Source organism: Salvelinus alpinus, chromosome 30 (assembly GCF_045679555.1).
Source record: "Salvelinus alpinus chromosome 30, SLU_Salpinus.1, whole genome shotgun sequence".
NCBI classification, from domain to species: domain Eukaryota; kingdom Metazoa; phylum Chordata; class Actinopteri; order Salmoniformes; family Salmonidae; genus Salvelinus; species Salvelinus alpinus.
The window spans coordinates 26,085,353-26,110,345 of NC_092115.1; the positions used below are offsets into that span (position 1 = coordinate 26,085,353).

Sequence of the window (24,993 nt, forward strand, 5' to 3'; positions counted from 1 at the left end):
AGAGGTCAATTCCTGAGCGTATACAACAAAATGTGTCTAGCTTGACTAGAGCTCAAAATATTGTGTTATGACAACAATTCTGGGTTAGGTTAACGTAAAAACCATGGCCTGAGAGTGCGAGTTATGTCAGAAAATATATTGCTGTGTACTGACTGTCCTATTTTGTTCCTTTTATGGTTAGCCTCAGCAGGGGGTACAAATATGATGTCTGTCTCTTGGTAGTGTGCCCTGTTCTGTTCCAAATCCTGCCCTGTAGCGCAGGGACACATCACAGCAGTACCCATAACCCTGCGTGCTCTCCCCCCCCACTAATCTCTGACCCTGCTGCTGCACCAATATCTATCTCAGAAAAGGGATGCTTCCAAACATCTAAGAGACAGACAAACACAAGAGAGTTTATCTGTCACAAGACATTAGCAGCCATGTCAGTGGCTGACACATCTGACTTAGTATAGGAGAGAAAACAGCAATAAAAGTATGATTCTTCATATTTGAGAGGTCAACAACTAGGCTTACTCATGCTCAGATGTTTTGAAATAGTAAGGTTCTTGCTCTGTGTTTGTCAGTCTGACCAGGTAATAACGGTAGCTGGTAACCATACAGCTTGGGGCTGCAACACACAGTGGGTCAAATCCTTTATAAATCAGTCCCAAATTAGTCAGTCAATTTACACAAAGAGGTATTCAGTCATAATTCACTGACACTGAAGGCAAAAGCAATTAAGGGAAAACAATGAATATCGAGTCAAATCTGAAGTTTATTGTTAACGATGGTGTATGATTCATTTACTGTAATGATTCTGTAGTCCTCAATGATACTTGGAGGGGGAAAAAATCTCCAGTTTTGAAATGTCCTGTCTTGAAGCAGAATCCTTCCTCCTCATCAAGCTTGAGTTCACTGGCTCAATAAGCTTCAGGGCCAGCAGGGGCTCCTCAGATCTAACCCCCGAAACATGTCCACTAACTGTCAACCTTGCAGTTACTCTGAGGACACAACTACCTCCCTTACAGCAAGCATACAAGGAACATTTGGGATAAAGAGCATGACTGAGAACCATAAGAGTTTGATTGAACTTTTGATTGCAGACTGTGTCTGAACTGTTTCAAGTATTTTTCTTCACAAATGATACAGTTAAGAGCATGCACCTACAGACTGCGTGCAATGAAGTGATGCCATTCAATTATCACAGGTTATTTAAAGATGTCTTGAAATATTACACGCACGTGCACACACACCTCTGTTTTAAAATAATGTGCCTCTGAGCATTTACCCCAAATATAGATTCATAAATAACTGCAGCTCAATCATGGGGATATACGCATAGCTTTCTGCTGTTTGGTGTAACAGTCACAATGACGCAAACACATTTGATGGTGATTTGAGTCAAAATCCCAACACTCAATACTAAAAACTTTTGATTGTTAAAAGCAAACAAACAAACGAGTCGTTTTCATTTCTTCCGAGGAACCTTGTCTCCAAGTGGTACTTCATCAATAAGTTTCTGAAATAAAATTAGATGAGAAATGATTCAACCAAGTGACTAAATATTTGGAAAAAACCCAACACCCCTCCACAAGGATCATCAAAGCAAACCTCCAGCATTCGAGGATAGAACGTTACGTCGTCCTCCATCTCCCTCCGGGCATCATCCACTTGGTATCTCCGACAGGCCAAAACCAGCTCGTTGGCATTGAAAAGAGGAGCCGGGTCGATGGAATGGCCGTTGATGAGACTCACCAAGTACTCTCTGTAGTGTTTCCTGGAATTGATTAGGCAAAAACCAGTTAGTTACAGAGGCACGTTTTCATGTTTTTCATGGGAACACTCTGTTGTTATCTAAAGCGCCTTTGGGTCCTTGAAAAACACTATATGGTGGTTGGCAGTGACATACTCGCAGAGTCCTGCATGGCCAGGCTGAGTTTGAGCCCCACAGGCCGAGTCCGTCTGCTGTCCACCCTCATCCTTCTGCTCAATCACGCCACACATCCCTGAGAGAGGGGAGGTGAGAGAGCGAGAGAGAATAAGTGGTACATATTTCAATTTTTTCAATTTTTTTATGGTAAAAACTGAAGAACAGATAGAATCTTACCGGCTTGAGTTCCTGGAGGGGTGTCAGTGTTGAACTCAACACACTTGTTCTGCAAATAACAATCAAATAATGAACTGGTAATACAATCCATCTCCAGATATTCATAGAATAAAATCCATTATAACTAGGGCTGTCAGAGTTACCGTGTTAAGAATGTGTTAATGCATGACATGTTTATCACATTAAAATAATTTAAACTGTTAATAGCATCTCCATTTCTTCACCGCACGGACCCTTTTAAGCACAGAACACAATATGGAACACATCTACAGTTAATGCTTGTACCTTTACATCACTCAAGACCGTGTGCCTCTAGCCAAAATCATGTAAAAGTTATGCCCAATATTACCAGAGCTATGCTTTACATTTTTTCTTTGGATTCATGCGCACGTCATGGGCTGTTTTAAACAACTTGCAATCCGCTATTTTATGGTTTGATAAGAAACAACATTGTTTAGCTAGCTAATCAGCTAGCTAGCAACCTGATGCCTAGTCAGTGGTCAAGTTTATGCACAAATTTGGATGGCAGAGGAACAACTGAAAAGGAATATGCTACTCAAAGAGAGGCTTCAAAGGTAGGCTGCATATACAAGAATGGGGTGTGTATGATTGTGTGTGTGAGAGAAAGGATGTGTACGAGAGCGGGCGTAACAGAGAGAGAGAGGGTGTGGGAGGGATAGAGAGAGAGAGAGAGGGTGTGGGAGGGACGGAGAGAGAGAGAGAGGGTGTGGGAGGGACAGAGAGAGAGAGAGGGTGTGGGAGGGACGGAGAGAGAGAGAGAGAGAGAGAGGGTGTGGGAGGGACAGAGAGAGAGAGAGGGTGTGGGAGGGACGGAGAGAGAGAGAGAGAGAGAGAGGGTGTGGGAGGGAGGGAGAGAGAGAGAGAGAGAGAGAGGGGGGGTGTGGGAGGGACAGAGAGAAAGAGAGAGAGAGGGTGTGGGAGGGACGGAGAGAGAGTGTGGGAGGGACGGCGAGAGAGAGAGAGAGTGTGGGAGGGACGGAGAGAGAGAGGGAGGGTGTGGGAGGGACGGAGAGAGAGAGAGAGGGTGTAGGAGGGACGGAGAGAGAGAGAGAGGGTGTAGGAGGGACGGAGAGAGAGAGAGTGTGTGGGAGGGACGGGGAGAGAGAGAGGGGGGGGTGTGGGAGGGACGGAGAGAGAGAGAGTGAGAGAGAGAGAGAGAGAGGGTGTGGGAGGGACAGAGAGAGAGAGAGAGAGGGTGTGGGAGGGAGGGAGAGAGAGAGAGGGTGTGGGAGGGACGGAGGGAGAGAGAGAGAGAGGGTGTGGGAGGGATGGGGAGAGAGAGAGAGAGAGGGTGTGGGAGGGACGGGGAGAGAGAGAGAGAGGGTGTGGGAGGGACGGAGAGAGGGTGTGGGAGGAACGGAGAGAGAGGGTGTGGGAGGGACGGAGAGAGAGAGAGAGAGGGTGTGGGAGGGACGGAGAGAGGGTGTGGGAGGAACGGAGAGAGAGGGTGTGGGAGGGACGGAGAGAGAGAGAGAGAGGGTGTGGGAGGGACGGAGAGAGAGGGTGTGGGAGGGACGGAGAGAGAGAGAGAGAGAGGTTGTGGGAGGGACGGAGAGAGAGGGTGTGGGAGGGACGGAGAGAGAGAGGGTGTGGGAGGGACGGAGAGAGAGAGAGAGAGGGTGTGGGAGGGATGGAGAGAGAGGGGGTGTGGGAGGGACGGAGAGAGAGAGAGGGTGTGGGAGGGACGGAGAGAGAGAGAGGGTGTGGGAGGGACGGAGAGAGAGAGAGAGAGAGGGGGTGGGAGGGACGGAGAGAGAGAGAGAGGGGGTGGGAGGGACGGAGAGAGAGAGAGAGGGGGTGGGAGGGACGGAGAGAGAGAGAGGGGGTGGGAGGGACGGAGAGAGAGAGAGAGAGAGAGAGGGTGTGGGAGGGATGGAGAGAGAGAGAGAGAGAGAGAGGGGGGGTGTGGGAGGGACAGAGAGAAAGAGAGAGAGAGGGTGTGGGAGGGACGGAGAGAGAGTGTGGGAGGGACGGCGAGAGAGAGAGAGAGTGTGGGAGGGACGGAGAGAGAGAGGGAGGGTGTGGGAGGGACGGAGAGAGAGAGAGAGGGTGTAGGAGGGGCGGAGAGAGAGAGAGAGGGTGTAGGAGGGACGGAGAGAGAGAGAGTGTGTGGGAGGGACGGGGAGAGAGAGAGGGGGGGGTGTGGGAGGGACAGAGAGAGAGAGAGGGTGTGGGAGGGACGGAGAGAGAGAGAGAGAGAGAGAGGGTGTGGGAGGGATGGAGAGAGAGAGAGAGAGAGAGAGGGGGGGTGTGGGAGGGACAGAGAGAAAGAGAGAGAGAGGGTGTGGGAGGGACGGAGAGAGAGTGTGGGAGGGACGGCGAGAGAGAGAGAGAGTGTGGGAGGGACGGAGAGAGAGAGGGAGGGTGTGGGAGGGACGGAGAGAGAGAGAGAGGGTGTAGGAGGGACGGAGAGAGAGAGAGAGGGTGTAGGAGGGACGGAGAGAGAGAGAGTGTGTGGGAGGGACGGGGAGAGAGAGAGGGGGGGGTGTGGGAGGGACGGAGAGAGAGAGAGTGAGAGAGAGAGAGAGAGAGGGTGTGGGAGGGACAGAGAGAGAGAGAGAGAGGGTGTGGGAGGGACGGAGAGAGAGAGAGGGTGTGGGAGGGACGGAGGGAGAGAGAGAGAGAGAGGGTGTGGGAGGGACGGAGGGAGAGAGAGAGAGAGAGGGTGTGGGAGGGACGGGGAGAGAGAGAGAGAGAGGGTGTGGGAGGGACGGGGAGAGAGAGAGAGAGGGTGTGGGAGGGACGGAGAGAGGGTGTGGGAGGAACGGAGAGAGAGGGTGTGGGAGGGACGGAGAGAGAGAGAGAGAGGGTGTGGGAGGGACGGAGAGAGGGTGTGGGAGGAACGGAGAGAGAGGGTGTGGGAGGGACGGAGAGAGAGAGAGAGAGGGTGTGGGAGGGACGGAGAGAGAGGGTGTGGGAGGGACGGAGAGAGAGAGAGAGAGAGGTTGTGGGAGGGACGGAGAGAGAGGGTGTGGGAGGGACGGAGAGAGAGAGGGTGTGGGAGGGACGGAGAGAGAGAGAGAGAGGGTGTGGGAGGGATGGAGAGAGAGGGGGTGTGGGAGGGACGGAGAGAGAGAGAGGGTGTGGGAGGGACGGAGAGAGAGAGAGGGTGTGGGAGGGACGGAGAGAGAGAGAGAGAGAGGGGGTGGGAGGGACGGAGAGAGAGAGAGAGGGGGTGGGAGGGACGGAGAGAGAGAGAGAGGGGGTGGGAGGGACGGAGAGAGAGAGAGGGGGTGGGAGGGACGGAGAGAGAGAGAGAGAGAGAGAGGGTGTGGGAGGGACGGAGAGAGAGAGAGGGTGTGGGAGGGACGGAGAGAGAGAGAGGGTGTGGGAGGGACGGAGAGAGAGAGAGAGGGTGTGGGAGGGACGGAGAGAGAGAGAGGGTGTGGGAGGGACGGAGAGAGAGAGAGAGAGAGGGTGTGGGAGGGACGGAGAGAGAGAGAGAGAGAGGGGGTGGGAGGGACGGAGAGAGAGAGAGAGGGGGTGGGAGGGACGGAGAGAGAGAGAGGGGGTGGGAGGGACGGAGAGAGAGAGAGAGAGAGAGAGAGAGAGAGAGGGTGTGGGAGGGACGGAGAGAGAGAGAGAGAGGGTGTGGGAGGGACGGAGAGAGAGAGAGGGTGTGGGAGGGACGGAGAGAGAGAGAGAGAGGGGGTCTATGTGTGTAAAGTTGTTGAACAATAAAGATGGTTACAGTGTTTTCATAACATTGTTCGACACGTTTAAAAGCTCTTTGTATCCATAGAGCCAGTTCTTTTTTCCTATAGTTAAGTCCTTTAGAATGCCTGAAGCTTTAACAGTACTTAAAGCTGTGTGTGTGTGTGTGTGTGTGTGTGTGTGTGTGTGTGTGTGTGTGTGTGTGTGTGTGTGTGTGTGTGTGTGTGTGTGTGTGTGTGTGTGTGAGAAAGAGTGTGTGTGTGTGTGTGTGTGTGAGCAAGTGTTGAACTTCCAGAACACTGATAAGAGGGAGTAGGGAGCATTTACAGATGTATGTTACAGTGACTTGTGTTGTTTATGGTGAAAATGCTATGAAAAGCTTCTGATGTAGATCATTTTGTGTTTCTGTCCATTACAATCAAATAATATTATGCCCGTTTCTCAATGCACTGCTTTTTTGAAATGGACACATCTTTTAGGGCTAAATTTGAGCAAATAAAAAAATGTTAATTAATCGCGATGAACTAATGCCATTAACTTAATTAATTATTTTAATCGTTTGACAGCTCTAGTTATAACTGCGATTGTGAGCCAGATAGCTATAACGTGGTTACGGTGATTGTAATGGCGTGTGAGAATCCGTGTTTGTGTGGATGGTGTGTGTGTGGTGTGTGTGCCTACCTGCAGCAGTGCTTGCAGTCTGACAGGCTCCCAGTCCCTCAGGTAGAAGAGACAGTCTCGAGGGTGATGGGCATGCAGGCCTGTCACACTGCACTGGATCACTGCACATGTCTACAGAAGAGGGAGGGAGGAAGGGACAGAATAGGGTAGGGAGAGAGAGGGAAGGAAAGAGTGTGGGAGGAGGGAGGGAGAGAGAGGAGGGAGTGGGGAGAGAGACGAAGAGTGCAGAGTGAAAGAGACTGGAGGAGGAAAAACAAATTAAAGCGACATTCAAGTCAACTCTCATTCAAACCCCTTGCCAGGAACTAGCACGATCGACGAACACAACACAAAGACACCAAGTCATTTGAGAAGGAACTTACAGTGTGGAAGGGGTTGTTGCATCCGCTGCAGAACTGGTACCTACACTGGGAGCAGCAGAAATGCATACAGCCTCCTTTAGACAGGGCATATTGGAACCTGCAGTTTGGACAGGCTGAGGGGGAGAGCGAGGGAGGGAGAGTACAGACATGAGAATGCATCAGAGGAAGAGGATAAATAGTTTGATTAATTCATTCATTAATTGAAGGATGTGGAGGGGCCTAAAACGCTCTGTAACTGGCTCTAACTCTTTGCTAAAACAAGGTCTTAATCAACTGGCTTAGTTCAAGCAGAAGGCCTACAGTACCTCTACGGGAGTGTTGTTCATGACGCTAATGAAATGTGCTGGTTTGGAAGATGAGTAAGTGAGTAAGACCAATTTGATCTCTCAGCCCAACACCTAGTGAAGTGTCTGGCCATTCACACCTCTGCAAGTACCTGCCTTTTCTGGTTAAACACTACAGTAGCTCGCAATGAGGAGGTGTTGTTTCATTTAGAAGGTGTGTGTGCTGTGTGTCTCACTGATGCCGTTGTCACGCAGGTATCCGGCCAGGCCTTGCCTCTGGTATTCTGGGTCATTCTCTCTCTTCCAGGACTGGTACTGTTCACATGACAGACCACCGTGCTGAGACTCCCACTAGAGGGCACACAGAGAGAGAGACGAGGGGATAATGGAGTGAGATGGGGCTCCAGCATCTTTACTCTAAAGCCAAATATCATCTCCTCATAGCCCCAATTAATTGCACTTTCTGATTCAGATTCCCTCCCACACAGAGTTCATGTTTCACACTTACAGGTTTCTTGCATTGTGCACAGAAGCTATTCCTGCACTGGAAACAGGTGACCTTCAGTTGGTCTCCATCATAGATGAACCCATAGGAGCACTGGGGGGAGAAGTTATGAACAGAAGACAGGGAAGAGGAATACTTCAACAGTTTTTTATTTTGTTTTACCTTTATATAACTAGGCAAGTCAATTAAGAACAAATTCTTATTTTCAATAACGGCCTAGGAACAGTGGGTTAACTGCCTTGTTCAGGGGCAGAACGGCTGATATTTTACCTTGTCAGCTCGGGGATTCGATCTTGCAACCTTTTGATTACTAGTCCAACGCTCTACCCACTAAGCTACCTGCCGCCCCGTTTAAGAGCAGGTACTGGTCATTTTTAGCTCGTGAAGATGGGTGTAGCATGTCATCATTCTTTTTTTAACAGCCTCAATGGGGATTAGCAAAAACATATTTTTAAACTCACATGACTACACCAGAGGAACTTGGGGTCCTTGATAAGAGCTTGTTCAGTCAGCTTCTTATGAAACAGATCATATACCTCTGGCTCCAGACACTCCCGCAGCTGCGCACACACACACAGGAAATTATTATTACAGGTGTAGCCATCATTATAGACAGTACCTCACACACCCTGAAAACACACTGACACCTGCATTTTGAAGGGAAAGAAGCCTCTGAAATCCAGAAAATTGGGCTTCACTCTCGGTTTCTTCTCTCTTCAAAGGCAGAATCTGAGGGAGATTTTGTGTGAGGTTGTTCTCTGTGTGATGTACTACCTGGATGTCCAGGGTGGAGAAGTAGCTGTTGAGGTGTTCAGGGTCGTTGATGTCAGGTTCCCAGCAGACGGGACACACCATGTCTCTGATGTGCTTGTCTCTCACTGCTATGGTGAAGTGCTGCTGGAAGCAGCCACAGCACACCGAGCACTGACAGGAGGTCAGAGACTGCATCTGAAACAGGAAGGGACGTTGAAGAGAGAGAAAGGTGTATGAGAGTTGTGGGGGGGTTAGATACTGCAAAAAACACACAGAAAACCTTCTACTTCATTTTGAACAAAGGCAAGCTAGTGCTGACATGCACGCAAACACCCACAAGTCCCCCAAAACACACACGAGAGAGAGAGAGAGTACCTTGCTGTGGGGAAAGTCCGATAGGCAGATGGGGCACTCTTTGGCCAGCACCCGGCGGATGAAGTCTCGGTCTTGTGACTCGCGTACGGCCTGTACCACATCGTCCAGGGAGTAAGGGGCGGTGCGCTCCTGCAGCAGGGACAGGGCCAGCTCACAGCGGCCCCAGCTGGGCAGGTCATACACCGCCAGCAGCCTCCGACACACACGCTGGTCCCAGGGGGAAGAGGGAGGAGGAAGAGGAGAGAGAGATCAGACCAGTGGAGTGGACCAACTGATGCAGAGGCATGATGAAAGGAGAGATATGCTTTACTACAAAATAATGCTTTTCACTGTAAAATATACATTTACATGAGAGATCAAGCAACTGTCAGATGATTGAAGAACATGTATGATCTGTGGACCTTTCTAATGGTGGTAGTTGTGAGCACATTATCATCACTATAGCTATTCTGTGTTCAGCTAAATGTATGGGCCGAATAAAGCACATAATGCAGTTGAGTGCCCCAGTGTCCTACCTGTTTGTCGGGGTGGTTGATGTCGATGGTGGGCTCGGGCTGGTCGCTCCACATGCGCTGGTGGAAAGGCTCCATGAGCGGTCGCTGCAGCAGAGACAGAGCCCCCCGTACCTCTCCCCCGTTCTGCCTCAGTACCTCCTGACACCGCGCCTCGTCGGTGAACCCCAGAGAACACAGCTCCTTCACCTGTACATGACAGGACAGGTACATGAGAAACCAAACCCTTCTTTCAGTGTTAAAAGGCTAATTCAGGATTCAAAATAGTTCCTAATGGAGAATCTCCATTGAAAGTATGTTCTAGTCCAGGACTAGGCTTAATACAGGTCTGGGAAACGTAAATAGAGTTCAGCTGGGAAAAGTGCCAGTACAACTGACCTTAGACCTGTTCTTAGACCTGGGCAATAGACCTACTGCCCTGTCTCTCACCTTAGCGTGTCTGTCTCTAAGAGACTGTCTGGCTGCTCTCTCAGTTTCTCCCCCTGCAGACAGCCAGGCCATCTTGGCCTCAGCCCTGGACAGGGTTACTCCTCCCCCTCTGGGCTGCTCCTCCTCCACACCAGTATCCTCTGCAGTACCAGTCTCGTTGGAGAGCCCATTCTGGTTCAGTCCTGTTTTCAGGTCTGCTGCTCGAGACGACGCGGCCATGGCACAGATCTGGTCGAGCAGGTGAGGTAGCTCCGCTTTGAGCCAATCACAGGGTAGGATGTTGCCGTCCCCGGAGACGCGCATGCCTGTGTACACCTCCTCTGGACTCACTCCTTTTTTCTCTCCATCCTGAGAGAGAGAAAAAGAGAAATAAAGACAAATCTGTCATACATATTGCCTCAGCTGCTGCTACTCAATCACACTGTATGAATTAGTAAGAGGAGGTTATTTTCACACATTTGTTTTCTGAAATCTGTAGTTTTAATATTCCTGCAACCAAATCGCCAAGCAATGATACAATAAAGACTTTTCTGAATCTAAATCTTACATTTGTTAATATCTTGTAATATTACTAGTGGGATAATGTGATTACACACCATATTATAGTTCTACAGAAAGCCTTCACTTACTCTAATAAGCTCAATCAGCTTTAGCCCCTCCTCCCTCATCAGTTTCTGTCTCCTCAAATCAGGGTCCTCCATGGGCGGGTCTTTGGGTTTGACGGACAGCACAGGGACCCTTTTGACCTGGGATGGAGGGTGGAGTTTGACTGGCATTTTGGCGGGCTCGGGACGAGGAAGGTCACACATCTCACACACTGACGCTGGAGTGTAATTGACATAAGTACAGAATTGGCACACCCACTGCAACAGAGAAATAGAGAGAAGATGGGTAAAGAAGAGAATTGACATGAGCTTAGAGACTCACGGGAATAGAGGAACAACAACCTGTTTGATGAAGGCAGAATCCAAAACGTTCATTTCAACTCAAATGTGCTGCTCCTGCACTAACAGTAGTTTACCTGGCTGTCTGGGTCTCCTGGCATGCCCAGTACTGGAGCAGCAGGCCGGTTGGGAGTAGGAAGGGGGTGTGTGGGGGTTGCAGGAGGCTTGGTGGCCAGACGGGGGCGCTCACACACCTCACACAGGATACTACTGCCTGCGTTCACTACCGTACAGCTTTTACACTGCCACTCTGGTGACGTACATAGTGAAAACACACTCAACACAGGGCTCTGGAAGAAGTGAATATGAACTCATCAACAGCTTATATACATCTTAAGAGTGTCATTACATTTTCAGACAATAAAACAAGCATATGAAGTAACCACAGAAATAGAGAGGAGTGAGACTGATTGAAGTGGAGAAAAGGCAAACCACCACTATTAAAACACATACACTGTTGGTTGGGTGTGTGTGTGTGTGTGTGTGTGTGTGTGTGTGTGTGTGTGTGTGTGTGTGTGTGTGTGTGTGTGTGTGTGTGTGTGTGTGTATACTGACCAGTGATGGTGAAAGGCTGTGCGAACTCATCCTTAGCAGGGCCAGAGGAGGCCAGGCGTGGCCTCTCACACATCTCACACAGTATGTCCTGGATGGAGTTGACCCTGGTGCAGTGGGTACAGTGCCATGACGGGAGGGAGCTGCTGGGAGAGACAGAGGAAGTGAATATTGTGCCAAACACACAGAGCACAGAGACAGATGCATTTTCAGCAGTAATCACCACCTATGAAAATGTATCCATTTTCTTCCTTTACTGTGCAGTTTTGCTTTCGTCTTATTTGTCATGTTTTACCTGTGGGTCTTTCGCATTTTAGAGGATGTCACGACAGTCCTGTGGTGATTGGCTCGTTCTGCGGAGGAGTGGTACAGTCTGTCACATTCCGTACACAGCCATTGGACACAAGAGTTACAATGGGCAGCCACTGGGAATATAGCACAGATAGTGCAGTTGGCTGCAGGGGAAAAGAAACGAGAAAAGGTGAAATGTACGTTTCAGATGTTAGAAATATACACACACACACAGTTTTGTATTGCTATCCTTGTAGGGACCAAATAATTGATTCCCATCCAAAATCCTATTTCCCTAACCCTAAATCTAACCTTAACCATAAGCCTAAACGTAACCCCTAACCCTGACTTAAATTCTAACCCTAATTGTAACCCTAACCCTTAAACCTAAAATAGTATTTTTCCTTGTAGGGACCGGCAAAATGTCCCCCCCCAAAAGTTCCTTGTTTTACCATCCTTGTGAGGACTTCTGGTACCCAACAAAAAAATGCGTTTCCACAGTTCTAACCTGTGTGTCTGGTAGAGATGGAGGTTGAGGTTGAGGCGTTAGCGGTCCGTACTGGAAGAAAGGCACTAGTGGGAGACTGAGACAGGGAGGACAGAGACATGTATAGGGGCTGGCTCTCTCTCAGGCTGGAGGGAATAGCTACTGCATCAGACATCGGTCCAAAGTCATCCTGGAATCATAAAGGAGATTTCAGTCATCTGATGGCAGTGGACACCAACAGACACAAAACCACACAAATATAAAAACCGTGTGAAGCAGAGAGAGGCTATTAGGGCAAACTAAAAACAAGTAGAAGGCAGAGAGGAAGAGGACAGGTTATGGGAGAAAGGAAAAGGAAAAATACCTTTTGGTTCAGTGATGGGATCATTCTCTCAAAGAACTCTGGGTGGGGGTGAGCTTCCTGTGAAAACAACAACAACGACTCGGTACAACTGATTTCATGAACCTCTGAAATATTTCAGAATAACCGTCTTTGAGACGATGCCATTGGTCCAGACCTTGATGAGCATGTCCAGTTCCATGCGTAGACTCATGACCTCCAAGGTGACCGCTGCGACCTTCTCAATGTCAGGCTCCACGACCACATCAGGGAAACTCAGGCCGTCTGGCTGCTGGTTGGAGTAACCATAGAGACAGAGCACTGCCCTTCCTCCCTGGGGTAGAACCGAGGAGAGGAAAGGAGATAGAGGGTTTCATGCAAAAATGTTGACATAAAATTTAGTAGAGTTAATGGTGTGTGAACAATTAACTTGATCAAAACGATAGTAAGCTATAGACTCAATCAGTGTTTCCCAATATTAATTTAGCAGCAAATCGTTGCTGCTACTCCAATATATATAGGATGGTAAAATGTTTTCAGTGTAAATTTAAATGACTAAAACCAAATATAAAGTACGTAGAAAAGATAATGGAGCTATATATTTTTTAAAATAAGATCATCTTTGAGAACTAACAATCACCAAAATAAAAAATAAACGTTCTGTGAGAATCTAAAATTCCAAAAATGTCAAGGCATGGGGCCTCCATTGATTTTATTTACAATGTTTGAGTCACTCAGATACCATAAGACTTATCTAGTAAATTATCTTTAAAACTGCATTTTTTTCTCTCTCTGCCCTATGGTAAAATGTGTAGAATTGCCGGAAATTAGCTTTAAAAGAACAACATTTTGTTTCTGCGGTCAAGAGGACTGCCACTAAAATGTTAGGTCAGAGACCGCGACCTATGCCCCCCCCCCCAGCCTCTACAGACTAACTTTGCCACTGCTGCTGAAAGAAATCCTCGGGGAAACACTGTATTGAACTAGGCCTATATCAACATAATGCCAATAAGTTTATAGTGATAAGGGAGTAGACAACATATCATTACCCAGAATCTAACCTACCTGTATTGAAGACATCCTCACCTGAATGGCATCTACTGTTGCTCTGAAGACAGGGTTGTTGTGCTTGACAGTGCGCCAGTACTTGGGCCTACTGGAGCTGGTGAGGTTACAGCCATACTTCTCCAGAATGTTCAGTGCTGTGGACAGTCTCTGCAGGGAACCTATGGTCTGGCAGGAGAGACGACAAAGATAAGAAGGTTTGATACAGAAAGAGGTTGACAAAAGAATTGACACTGAAAAAAAATATTCAGCACAATTAAAGAGAGAGAGGGAAAAGGAGTTCTGTATTCCAAGATGTAGGCTAAGTGAAGGTGAAATTTGATATGGACATAGTTTGAGTGTGTGCTCGAAACAGTAAACTAACTAACCTCTTTCCTGTTGTTACCGATGCTGTTCTCAATGATCATGGTCTCAGCAGCAATGTAGTGGTATTTGGCTGACGGTGGTAAGGGTATGTTGGCCATAGCTAATATTCCTGCCCGGATCTCCAGCACTGAGCCAGTGGAATGTAGACAGGCTTCCGCATGGCATCGTACCTCCTCTAGCTGGTTTGAAAGTATACTGGCCATCCTGGAAAAGAGATATCATCATCATAATAATAATAATCACACAGATCAGATAGCAAATCATTGTGGGCACTGACACACCACATTCAGCATTGATGAGCAGTGGCAAGATTCCTGCCTTACTGACATCCATTCATAAGAGGTTACCTGTATGCCCTGACAGTGTGTCCTGCTGATAAACCGCAAGGATCAGTCATATCAACGGACACACATAGCCACCAGAGAAACACTGATTTACTTATTATGCAGTACTCAATATTTCCAACAACACAATGAGTAAACTAAACGTTGTTGTAGCAATTATAGCAAGGTTAAAGCCTACAACTGCACCTATGTATAAATACTGTCATATCCTCTTACCCAGTGCTTTCGTTCAGTTGTCTACACTGACAGCCATTGAATCACGATGCGATATCAATTCATTAAAAAACAGGTGCTTTCAAAACACCATGTTACGCACGCATCTCAACACAGGCTTGTTCGCTAAAAAACAAAAATACGTCTTACTTCAATTCCAAAACCAGCAGTAACAGGGTCGAAAAGTATAACTGCAGTACTAGCTATAAATGTAAACAACTGCATGAGAAAAATGCCGTATTCTGCCTTGCGCAAAGAAACGAACCTCCATGCATCGCCATTGTGTGTCATAACCATAGAGAATGATAGAGACCTCTAGTGGCCGAAAGGCCATTCTCAGCCTGGGCAGCGTATGGGGGGCTTCCACCATTTGGATGGTGTCAACTCATAGACAACAACGAAAAACAGTAAATAGTGACAATACTGATGTCATCCACGTATCCCCAAGGAAAACTCCCGATAGCACATGAAGCCAGAAGTATTTGAATTGGAAACATGCCATATTGCTGAATGGCACCCAAAAATCGCTAAGGATCATGGTGAAAGTGGTCGTAACTAGCAAAGGATAATTGTCGACCCTGCCTGAGAGTCAACAGGAGCCTCCTTGTAGCCTGCTGGCCTGTGATTGGTCTGTGTCAGCACATGGTCCTGTGTGATGACAAATGTAGTAGTCAGAAGGGTTACTATATATTTCGATTTGTAGCACAATTTAAAATAATTCACTGTGGGGTCGAACTTGATCATAATAAACACATTTTAGAGCCCAAAACGGCTGTCAATGTTTTTTGGGGGGCCTTTCTGACTATTGTAATTTACATAGGCTTTCTAGGGTAGACAAGGGCTTTTGGTACCGCTACGTTGCTACGCAGTAGCCACCCAGCAGAGCTTGTGACTTCATGCTCCAGACCGGACACTGGGGGCCTTTGTCAACTGGGTTCGTGGGACTTCCAACTTCATTGGCTGTTCCCTTCTGGTGACCCTGTTGGAGTCATGTCTGACCAGGTCATCAGGAGGGATCAGTCAAAATGGAGATAATTTTTTTAAAACATTTTAGTCATTTAGCAGACGCTCTTATCCAGAGCGACTTACAGGAGCAATTAAGATTAAGTGCCTTGCTCAAAGGGCACATCGACAGAAATAACCTCAATGGCGCTGCCCATGCTGTCACAGATGCTATATTGGCACAGATACAAAGATGAGTTCATCTATCTATCTCTATGGCCATAACCTTATTCTCAAAGAGAGATCAGGGGAGCCAAAATGGCTTGGTTTGAAGAAACGTCGTAAAGCTGATGCGGTACACGCATTTTTGTAGTTTTGGTGCCACCTTGTGGTGAAAATGACTAATTGCCTAATTTGACTGTCAGCTCACAGTTCGTTACACCCTAATTGGTGTGGGATGCGCGTGTTGCAATGACCCACGCACCGTAGGTGATACAGCTGATGGGGAGGGTGAGTAATGGGTGAGTTTTGTTTTGCTCTCGTTTCATATACGGTCTCACTTTTTCCTGACCATCACGTTCACGGTTAGGTTTGTAACGTTATGTCTTTATTCATTTTTAGTCACCTCATTTTCATGTGTTTAACGCCAATGTAATGGCATATACTGTACCTATATTTCTTGTTGTTCATGGATGCAGTCAGATTGTTGCCTTATTGGAAGGCTTATCCTCTGCAGCTCACTACCAGTTTCTACACTGACTTGGGACCACAATAAAATGATGTGTGTAGGCTAACTGACGTTTTAACTTTTAGTTTCCTCTTTGCAGTAGAATTGCGGTGTATAATATCCTGTGCTGTCTTTCTGCCCCTGACAAAGCAATGGAAGGTGATTTATTTATTAGCCATCTCAGTTTGATAAATTGAAAAATTACTCATTGATTCTTTGTGATGGATGAAGTGTCAAGTCAATCAACTACTGTATTTTCTCACTTGTTTCAAGTATGAATAATCCTTCACACTAAATGGGGTGTTGGGCAACCACACCGTATAATTAATCACACAAGGCCATTTTTCTATGTTCAACCACCAACTCAACCATTTTATAATATGTATCAATGGAACATCAATCCATATGGTCTTCTCCCATCAGGTACAATGGCTACTTTCTTCAAAAATCTTTGTCAATTCATTTGTGTCATGTAATTTTCTAATAGAATTCTAATATTTACTCTCTTTCAATTTCCAGCTATGCCTTATGGGCGTCCATATATGGCTTCATATGCCGTATCTGGGGTATGTGGCTCCACAGGCGCCGACACAGCCTGTCGACTACAGTAGGATGTTTAACCCCCACATCTCCTCTGCGACCTATGACGTCCAGTTCTGCCACCACTACCAGCAGCAGGCCTGTGTTGGGTGAGAGAATGTTTGTTCTGAGGTTCAAACTTATCCCAGCCACACAGTTCACAAGCTGATCGACAGCCTGGACAGGCTCAGAACCAGTGAGAACCTACCTGGAGACAGGGAGTCCCTATCCTCAGACGAACGTGTCTTCCCCTGGGACGAACGTGTCTTCCCCTGGGACGAACGTGTCTTCCCCTGGGACGAACGTGTCTTCCCCTGGGACGAACGTGTCTTCCCCTGGGACGAACGTGTCTTCCCCTGGGACGAGCGTGTCGACCGTGTCTTCCCCTGGGACGAACATGTCTTCCCCTGGGACGAACGTGTCTTCCCCTGGGACGAGCGTGTCGACCGTGTCTTCCCCTGGGACGACCGTGTCTTCCCCTAGGACGACTGTGGCCAAAGAACCCAGTAGGAGCTGGGGCCGAGGCCTCTGCCACAGAGACAGCCCCAACAGGGTAGGATGAGGCCGAGGGACTCTCCTCTGCCCAGCAGCATATTCAATGACTCCACTAGTACAGTGGTGGGCTATAATGCAGAGTCCAGCCAGAGCCGCCTGGAGGAGCTGGCCAAGCAATACCACTCTGAGAAGCTCCACCTGAATACTGAAGAACCTTGGATAGAGGGACAGGCCAGAGAACAGAGGGTCCGCCAGAGGATGTAAAACATGACTGTGGGGCCTTGAACTGAATTGGGCTTCACATGACCACCACTCACTTGACTGTCTGGCTCCGTGACAAGGTTCTGATTCCATCCCACTCTGCTGAGCTGAAGGACCCTGTTTAAAATCTGCTGTGAGGACCACAATGAAGTCATGTGTCATGAAGAGCAGGAGCAGTTTGGGGAAACCCTGACCTAATATATAAATTCACTTGCACACCAAGCACATTGTAATAAATTAAGACACTCGTAATGTTTGAATAAGTGTTACAAAAATAATATCTAAGGCAGCTGTTCAACAACTTGCTGTACAGTAGATGCCTGCATTTCCAGTGCTTGATTGTAGCCTTGATGGACGCTGTGCATCGATCCTTATCACAGCCTGGGCTGCAGCCTAACCAGACTATACTGTGACACTAACCCCATGTTGACCAGCAGACCAAACTGGACCTGGGAGGGATAGGCCCAGTCTACTCTACAGCATTTCAACTCCTCTTACAGTGTCAGTGTATTGGTCACTGAGGGTGAAGCCCAGGCAATACAATTATAAAGCAGTGGAAATGCAATTTCTTGGTGAGAGGAGATGTTTGGCTTCAAGTGCCAGTCGAAGTTTACATGTCTCGTTTTGTTATTATGCAGATATTTTGAACATCGCTGTGTAAACTTGCCTGCACAGTGTTGTCAATAAAACCTTGCACTTTTAAAACCTGTTTTTTTCATTTACATTAAGAGTACATGGCTGCATTCATCAACATGGATAATAGATTGATGCTTCAGTAGTTTCATGAAAGCTGTGGTTAGTGTTCTACAGATTGGATCAGTAATTGAAACGTGTTAGGCCCAGCATAATTAGCCTTGCAATCTAGGTTGTACGAATACTTCTAGATAATCACATGCATTCTTTATTCTGACATTAAATTAAGACTTTTATGAGGGAAATTGCATATTATGAAGTTGCATGTCTTCCAGTAACTTGTACACACCCCTGAAGTTTCACCTTCATTTTTGGAGAATAGAGACAGTAAACTCAAAACTATTTTGTAAAGCAAATGAAACATAACTACAGTATAACAAATCAGGCTTGTTATTGAATGACTCATAGCTTTAATCAAATTATTTGGTGGATTAGGAAGAACTGTTCAAATGCATGACCTAATTGAGTTTGGAGGGGCGTACTGTAAAGGCAATACTCTAAGTGTCGGAAAGATATGTAGCATTTAGATTAAGAAGAGATCAGTGCTTGACTTGGTTAAGGAGCTCACAGGAGCTGAGTACCGGCACATCACATGTTTTACTACTGGAGCCCCTGTTCCTCTTATAGATTATTAGCTCTAAAGTATTGTGGAGCTCCTGCACCTAAATATAAACAGTACCGGCACCTGTTCTAGTCCAAGTCAAGCACTGGAAGAGATTAATAAAATGGGGTGAGGGTTGACTTTTGATGTGTGCTTGTTTTTTCAGAATGACTGAAATGACCAAATCAGCATGGAAGTAAAACTGTCGTTTCCGAGACATCCCAGGAACTGTTTTTCAAACTGAAACCACACCTTTGGTAATCATCAACTTAAGGCCAGGTGTGTCTGGCTCACACTTTTAATCAGTTTGTTGTGAGGCAAGTCAAGTTGATCTAGTGTTCTGGTGGTGAGCAGGTCATTTCTTACATTTGTGTGCTCTGTATTTCAGTTATTTTCTTATTCAGGGTAATTATAGTTAATTGGTGGTGTCACCATTTGTAAGATGCACTTATTTTTCAATGGAATTATTTAATGACCTGAATTCACTTAATCACCTTGTTGGTACTAATGAGCAAACAAAGCTTGCTGAAGTGTTGAGGCTTTCCATCCAATTGTATTATACTGCAGGTTCATTACTCAAGGCTTTGATCAACATAGTGTACACTAGTGGCACATTTTATAGTTGTCCCACACCCCATAGCGCATTCGAAGAGTAGCCTTTTTGTCTTCTACCGAAACCAATACAGAACCAATCGGGTTGTTTGATGAAACAAAGCTTCAGATGTCATTGATCATGTGCTTCTGATAGTGATACAGGCATCGGCACACTGCTTTGAGGTAAACTGCTTAGTGATTTCGACATACCTCAGCGCTCCGTGACATCACTAATTGTTGGACTGTTCATAGATTTTTTTTAAATGCATTTCCTTTTACTTTCCATCTGTTTCTTTCCTTAGTTTAGGTATGGCAGCAACACAATTTGAAAATGGACCACATGTGGCAGCAGGGCACATTGGGCCACACCAGCCAGTTCCTCAGCCCAACCCTGGCACATGGCACCCAGTGCATGGACCCGAAGGATCAGGGCCCCATCTGACCGATCATCAGCCCCATCCTCATGTGCACCAGTATCGACCATACTTCTATGTGCAGCCCCCTCCTCCTCTCCCCCTCTACCACTACCAGTGGCCCATGCCCTACAACCCCTGCTCTGGATTCCCAGGGATGGCTAAGTTTAAATATGTTTTTCTTACGCAGTAGTATAAAAGCTGTATAATGTCCAGTCTGGCGGTACAAAGTAATATTCATGATCAGTAAACCACATTTTTGTTCTGATCTACATGTATTGTACAGCTCAAAATGTATACCTCCATAATTTGAGGAACCCTATGCTTTTCAGCTGTCATTTTTTTAAATGTATTTAATGTTATTCAATACAATTCAAAGATTCAATGACACTCATTCCTTCTAATTTTGTATTTAGGTTACGGTATGCCGGGAATGGTTATGCCACCTTTCCTTCCCCACCCATACATGGAGGTTCCAGGTTATGTTCTTCCTCATTCCCAGCTGCACCCTGCAGAATACAGACAATACCAATTCCCTCCTGCTGCCATGGCCTACCAGAACAACAGCAGGATGTCCAGAACATTTTACCACAACGCCACACCCATAGAGATGGTCAACTCTGAAGTGCAGACTGAACCACCACCTGAAGTGGTGAAGGATGGTTCCCCCTTGGCTAGACCACTGGCTAGGTCAGACTTTGGAAGAGGCACCAACTCTACCACCCCCTCATCTCTAAGCTCCAAAGCAGAGAAACAGAGCTGCACAGAAGAACCTAATTCCCCCATTGCCTCCAAAACTGGATTCCAGGGGATGGTGAGGAGCCAGGGTACTGGCAAAGACACACCTGCAGGAAAAAAGACCATCCACTCACGTAGCATCTCTATAGAGTGGATGACACAGAATGGACTGATGGCGCCAGAAGATGTGGCACAAGAGTTGTCTGAAAAAGTGTCAGATGATCATCCTAATCAAAGCCAGATGTCATTTTATAGTCAGGTACCGAAAAAGTTGAATGAGTCCGTATGGTCAGTGCAGTCTTTGGCCCCGTATGTCCCCTCCAAAGAGTTGCTTATGGAGAACGGCATTGTGGTGACTGAGAAAGAAGCAGATCCTCCCAACATCATTCAAGACCTCACAGCCAGTCAGGTCATAGTTATAACAGAGAGGAGGAGAAGTCTAAGGTTTTCGCTGACTTTAGAAAATGTGAAAGAGGCTGAGAAAATGGCTGATGCGAATACTTCTTCATGCCAAGAGTCCTTCCATTATAGCCAAATACAGCAAAAGGCTAATGCGTCTTTTTGGTCAGTGCAGTCTTTGGCGCCGTATGTCCCCTCCACAGAGTGGCTGATACAGAATGGGCTTTTGGATCATGAAGCGTCAACTGCGAAAGAATCAGATGCGAATGTCAGTCGAGGCCACACAGCTAGTCAGCTGTTGGCTATAACCGAGAGAACTCAAAGGTTGTCCCTGTCATCGGTAGACACACTTCCCCCTTATGTTCCCTTTTCATGTTTGCCTGCCGACATGGGAAAAATGTACTACAGAAAGCATCAAGTAGGCACTGCAGAGCATAAGCAAGTTTTCAGCACGCCAATGGATAAATTCATCCCATCAAAGAGGCTGAACGCTGAAGCTCTTCCCAGTATTAAAAGGCAGCTCAAACTTAGCCACAACCTACACATGGAGCTTGTGGGAAAAGCCAATGTGTATGGTTCTCCTACAAGCCAAAGTGCAATGATCCCAAGTGTTGAAGGATCATTGAATAGCACTCAAGGGTCAGTGAAACCCAAGGCTCAACGTAGCCCAAATCAGAAGGCTCTGGAAGTTACAGAGCCCAGGGTCCTGAGTCCTCCCTGCGCTCCAGATGACCCTGAAACATATTCCTCCAAATGCCTAGCAGGAGACAAAGCGCCTGGCTGCAGTTGTACGGGTCGCTGCAACCAGGAAATGGAGGCAGAGGTGATGGAACCTGCCAAACAGACTGGGCCTATTGTACCCAGTCGACAGGACTGCGAGCAGATTGCGGATGTTAGGATGCCAACGGCTCCCTCATCAAACGGACACTTTAAGACGTGTGGTCTGATGTGTTCAAAGCTACAGGAGAGGAACTGCTACTGTGAGGCGTCGAAGCCAAACGGAGTGAGTTTCAGGAAGCGCCCCACAGGCAGACTGAATAAGGGAAATGTGGCCAAGATGGCCGCCGATCTCATCAAGCCTCAGGCGCAGCAGCGTTTCATTCCACAGAATCAGAGAAGACAGATGGGTAAAGAGGGCATACCATACTTTTTGATAATTCCTAAACTTGGTCTAAGTTACTGTCTGCTTTGATATATTCTTACACAAATGCACACTGAAACGATGCTGTAAAATTACACTTTATAGTACCTTTCTCCTGCAGATTCCAGGAGAGCAAACAAGGCCATGCCTGATCATGTAACTTGTGATAATGGATATGGGCTGAACAACTCAAAGAAATGGGGACGATGGCAAAATAGACCACAGGGTATGTATACTGAACAAAAATACAAACGTAACATGTAAAGTGTTGGTCCCATGTTTCAGGTCCTGAAATAAAAGATCCCAGAAATGTTCCATACAACAAAAAAGCTTTTCTCTCAATTTGTGCACAAATTTGTTTACGTCCCTTTTAGTGAGCATTTCTCTTTTGCCAAGATGATCCATCCGCCTGACAGGTGTGGCAAATCAAGAAGTTCATTAAACAGCATGACCATTACACAGGTGCACCTTGCACTGGGGACAAAAGGCCACTTTAAAATGTGCAGTTTTATCACACAACACAATGGCACAGATGCAATTTGCATGCTGACTGCAGAAATGTCCACCAGAGCTGTTGCCAGAGAATTGAATGTTCATTTCTCTACCATAAGCAGTCTCCAATGTTGTTTTCGAGAATTTGGCAGTACTTCCGACCGGCCTCACAACCGCAGACCCACGCCAACCCAGGACATCCACATTCGGCTTCTTCACCTGCAGGATTGTCTGAGACCAGCCACCCGGACATATCATTTTTTTGGGGGAAACCCATTCTGATTGGCTGGGCCTGGCTCACCAGTGGGTGGGCCTATGCCCACCCATGGCTGTGCCCCTACCCAGTCTTGTGAAATCCAAAGATTTGGGTCTAATCAATTTATTTCAATTTACGGATTTACTTATATGAACCGTAACTCAGTAAAATCATTGCAATTGTTGCATGTTGCATTTTTATATTTTTGTTCTGTATAATGTTAGTCATTCTACTGACTATTTTCCACAGTATTGTTAGTGTTTTCAATGCTGAATACCTGATGGTGTTACTGGTTTCTTCACCAGACAGAGCACAGACTAACCCATCAAACAAGCCTTTTGGACAGCAGAACACCCAGAGGAATGGTGACGAAGACCCCTGGACTGGGTATTATGGCAGATCTGGTAAAACAAGAGGCAAGGATAACAACCTTGATTTAAGGTTTAGACTGATATGGATGCGTTCTATGAATGGCCAGTCACGCCATTCTGTCTGTTCCAGAAAGTAAGGTTAAATTGTCAATCAGCAGTTGAAACAATAACAGTGTTTTCCCTGCCCCCGTTTTGGTAAAAAGCTGAGGTATGAGGCTGGAGAAATGTAACCACTCAAATTCATAGACCGAACTATGGATGCAAGGACTGACAATCTGATATCATTAGTTTTAATCATGTTTTGAGATTACGCATTGTTTCCATTTACTTTGACAAACATTGGAGTAAAACAAGCTTATAGTTTTGCTTCTGATGGGGTACGACAGTCCACATGAGGCATGTATAAATTATATTTTTCCAGAATCAATAGGTACATATAATTCATTTTTAAGTCCAAAAATGTATGTAGCAACTGTAGATTGCCCCTTTTTAAATTGTTAATTGCCAAAATCATTTTTGGACATACAAATGAATTACATGTATCTATTGATTGTACCTCGTTCAGAACCAAAAATATGTTTGTTTTACTCCAATGTTTGTAAAAGTAAATGGAAACAAACACTGTATAGTCTCAAAACATGGTTAAAACTAATATTGATATCATGGATTGTCAGTGCTTGTGTCAATAGCTCTGTATGAACTGAAGTTGTTACATTTCTTCAGCCCCATCCCTCAGCTTTTAACCTACAGAGGCCGGTTTAGCTTCAATTAACATTCCAAGATGAAGCCCTATGCTGAAGTTATTTTTAATTGTTATTTATTAACGCTGTGTTTTCTCTACAGGAGCAAATGGAAGAAACCCAAAGTACTGACCGACCAGAGACTGTCAACAAATGACAATGAAGACATTTTTAATAACCCTATTTTATAGGCCTATCTAAAATAAACGTGTTTTTTTTTCTCAAATTAACTCCTTGAATTTTGAAGTGGTGGAGGAATTTGAAATTAAAAGTAGAAACTGTTCATGAAATGGGGCTTATGATCAGTAAGGGGATCTGGACTCGTCATGACTGCTGAACTCTATAAAGACTTCACAAAAGCAAGATTTATTCACTATCGATTGCAAAAGGCACAGCAGATTCATTGTCAAGGAGTCCCAAGTGAAGGATGAATTTAAATATTCCCATAAAGGTTATCAAAAAAGTAGTCTACCCAACACTCCTACTGATAGGGCCGTGACGTTGCCTACCCACCATGTGGTTGGTAAGCGTGGCTAACTTCAGACGGGACAATGTTTTGACTGCACACAGGAGATCGAGGGTCTATGTTTAACTTGAGCAAAACAAGCAGGCTACCACAAGAATCAGCGCTGCTGGAAAATGAGACAGCATTCGATCCCAGTACTTTTCAATCTGTTTACCAGATATCTTAATTAGTTCACGTCATACAAACAAATGTTTTGAAACGGAAAAGGAAGCTGCCGTTTCTTGTTGGACAAGTTAACCTAGTATCTCCCACAATTTCATCCTGTTTGCCTCTGTGTAGTGAATACAACCCTGTCCCCCTTCATGCTCGCTGCGACAGTCAGTGGTCTCCTAGCTACAGCCTACAGAGTCATCAACCACACCTCTCAACTTAATTTGGTTGCACCAGCACCTCGTTGAACCTGTTATTTGACTCTCCACTTGGTTTCTTTCTTTGATAATGCGCCTCTTCTGCCTGCCTTGTTGCCTGCCTCAACTAAACCTAACCCCAATCATACTGCTAAACTTATGCCTAAACCTAACTTTTTTTTTTTCAGCTGAAAGACTACGGTATGCCCGGAGCTTACCCATAATGTTGCACAATGATTTAAGTCAAGTCAACAGATAAAATTACGCACATTTCGATCTGACTATACGTGTCTTGCGAGGTTAATTTGGAACCACCTACAAAACATGTACATGTGTGGGCTCATTACCTCCGGTTTACAACCTGGTGATATGGCTTCTGTCTGTGATGCAGGTCCTCCAGGAGGGGAGAGA

At 46.3% G+C, this 24,993-nt stretch overlaps 2 protein-coding genes and 1 long non-coding RNA gene across 10 annotated transcripts; 2 read left to right on the top strand and 1 right to left on the bottom strand.

The window, feature by feature from the left end:
• Positions 1-739: 739 nt before the first annotated feature.
• Positions 740-14,569, bottom strand: LOC139559847 (E3 ubiquitin-protein ligase RNF31-like). Of its 4 annotated transcripts, none has more exons than XM_071376226.1 (23): positions 14,271-14,566; positions 13,713-13,914; positions 13,366-13,512; positions 12,458-12,613; positions 12,304-12,360; positions 11,961-12,129; positions 11,457-11,616; positions 11,165-11,307; positions 10,687-10,859; positions 10,295-10,528; positions 9,666-10,013; positions 9,240-9,425; positions 8,725-8,931; positions 8,371-8,544; positions 8,058-8,156; positions 7,600-7,689; positions 7,328-7,442; positions 6,808-6,920; positions 6,446-6,556; positions 2,090-2,138; positions 1,892-1,988; positions 1,594-1,759; positions 740-1,501 (listed from the first exon to the last, which is right to left on the bottom strand). In XM_071376226.1, the coding sequence occupies exons 2-23, from the start codon at positions 13,911-13,913 to the stop codon at positions 1,451-1,453; spliced, it is 3,246 nt and encodes a 1,081-aa protein (XP_071232327.1). In that variant the 5' UTR covers position 13,914; positions 14,271-14,566; the 3' UTR covers positions 740-1,450. The 4 variants fall into 4 exon arrangements, 3 of the variants coding, with proteins under 3 accessions (XP_071232327.1, XP_071232326.1, XP_071232325.1); XM_071376225.1 differs by having other exon boundaries at positions 11,165-11,304; positions 13,345-13,512; XM_071376224.1 differs by having other exon boundaries at positions 13,345-13,512.
• Positions 14,570-15,578: 1,009 nt separating this feature from the next.
• LOC139559852 (uncharacterized) lies at positions 15,579-17,976 on the top strand. 2 transcript variants are annotated; one of them, XR_011671834.1, is made up of 3 exons: positions 15,579-15,730; positions 16,037-16,095; positions 16,456-17,976. It is a non-coding gene; the product is annotated as an uncharacterized lncRNA (long non-coding RNA). The 2 variants fall into 2 exon arrangements; XR_011671835.1 differs by having other exon boundaries at positions 15,722-15,798.
• Positions 17,977-18,812: 836 nt separating this feature from the next.
• LOC139560349 (uncharacterized) lies at positions 18,813-23,939 on the top strand. Of its 4 annotated transcripts, none has more exons than XM_071377034.1 (5): positions 18,813-18,911; positions 19,462-21,836; positions 21,972-22,076; positions 22,904-23,014; positions 23,813-23,939. In XM_071377034.1, exons 2-5 carry the CDS (start codon positions 19,997-19,999, stop codon positions 23,839-23,841), a joined length of 2,085 nt encoding a protein of 694 aa, XP_071233135.1. In that variant the 5' UTR covers positions 18,813-18,911; positions 19,462-19,996; the 3' UTR covers positions 23,842-23,939. The 4 variants fall into 4 exon arrangements, with proteins under 4 accessions (XP_071233135.1, XP_071233132.1, XP_071233134.1 ...); XM_071377031.1 differs by having other exon boundaries at positions 22,908-23,014; XM_071377033.1 differs by having other exon boundaries at positions 19,467-21,836; positions 22,908-23,014.
• Positions 23,940-24,993: the final 1,054 nt, after the last annotated feature.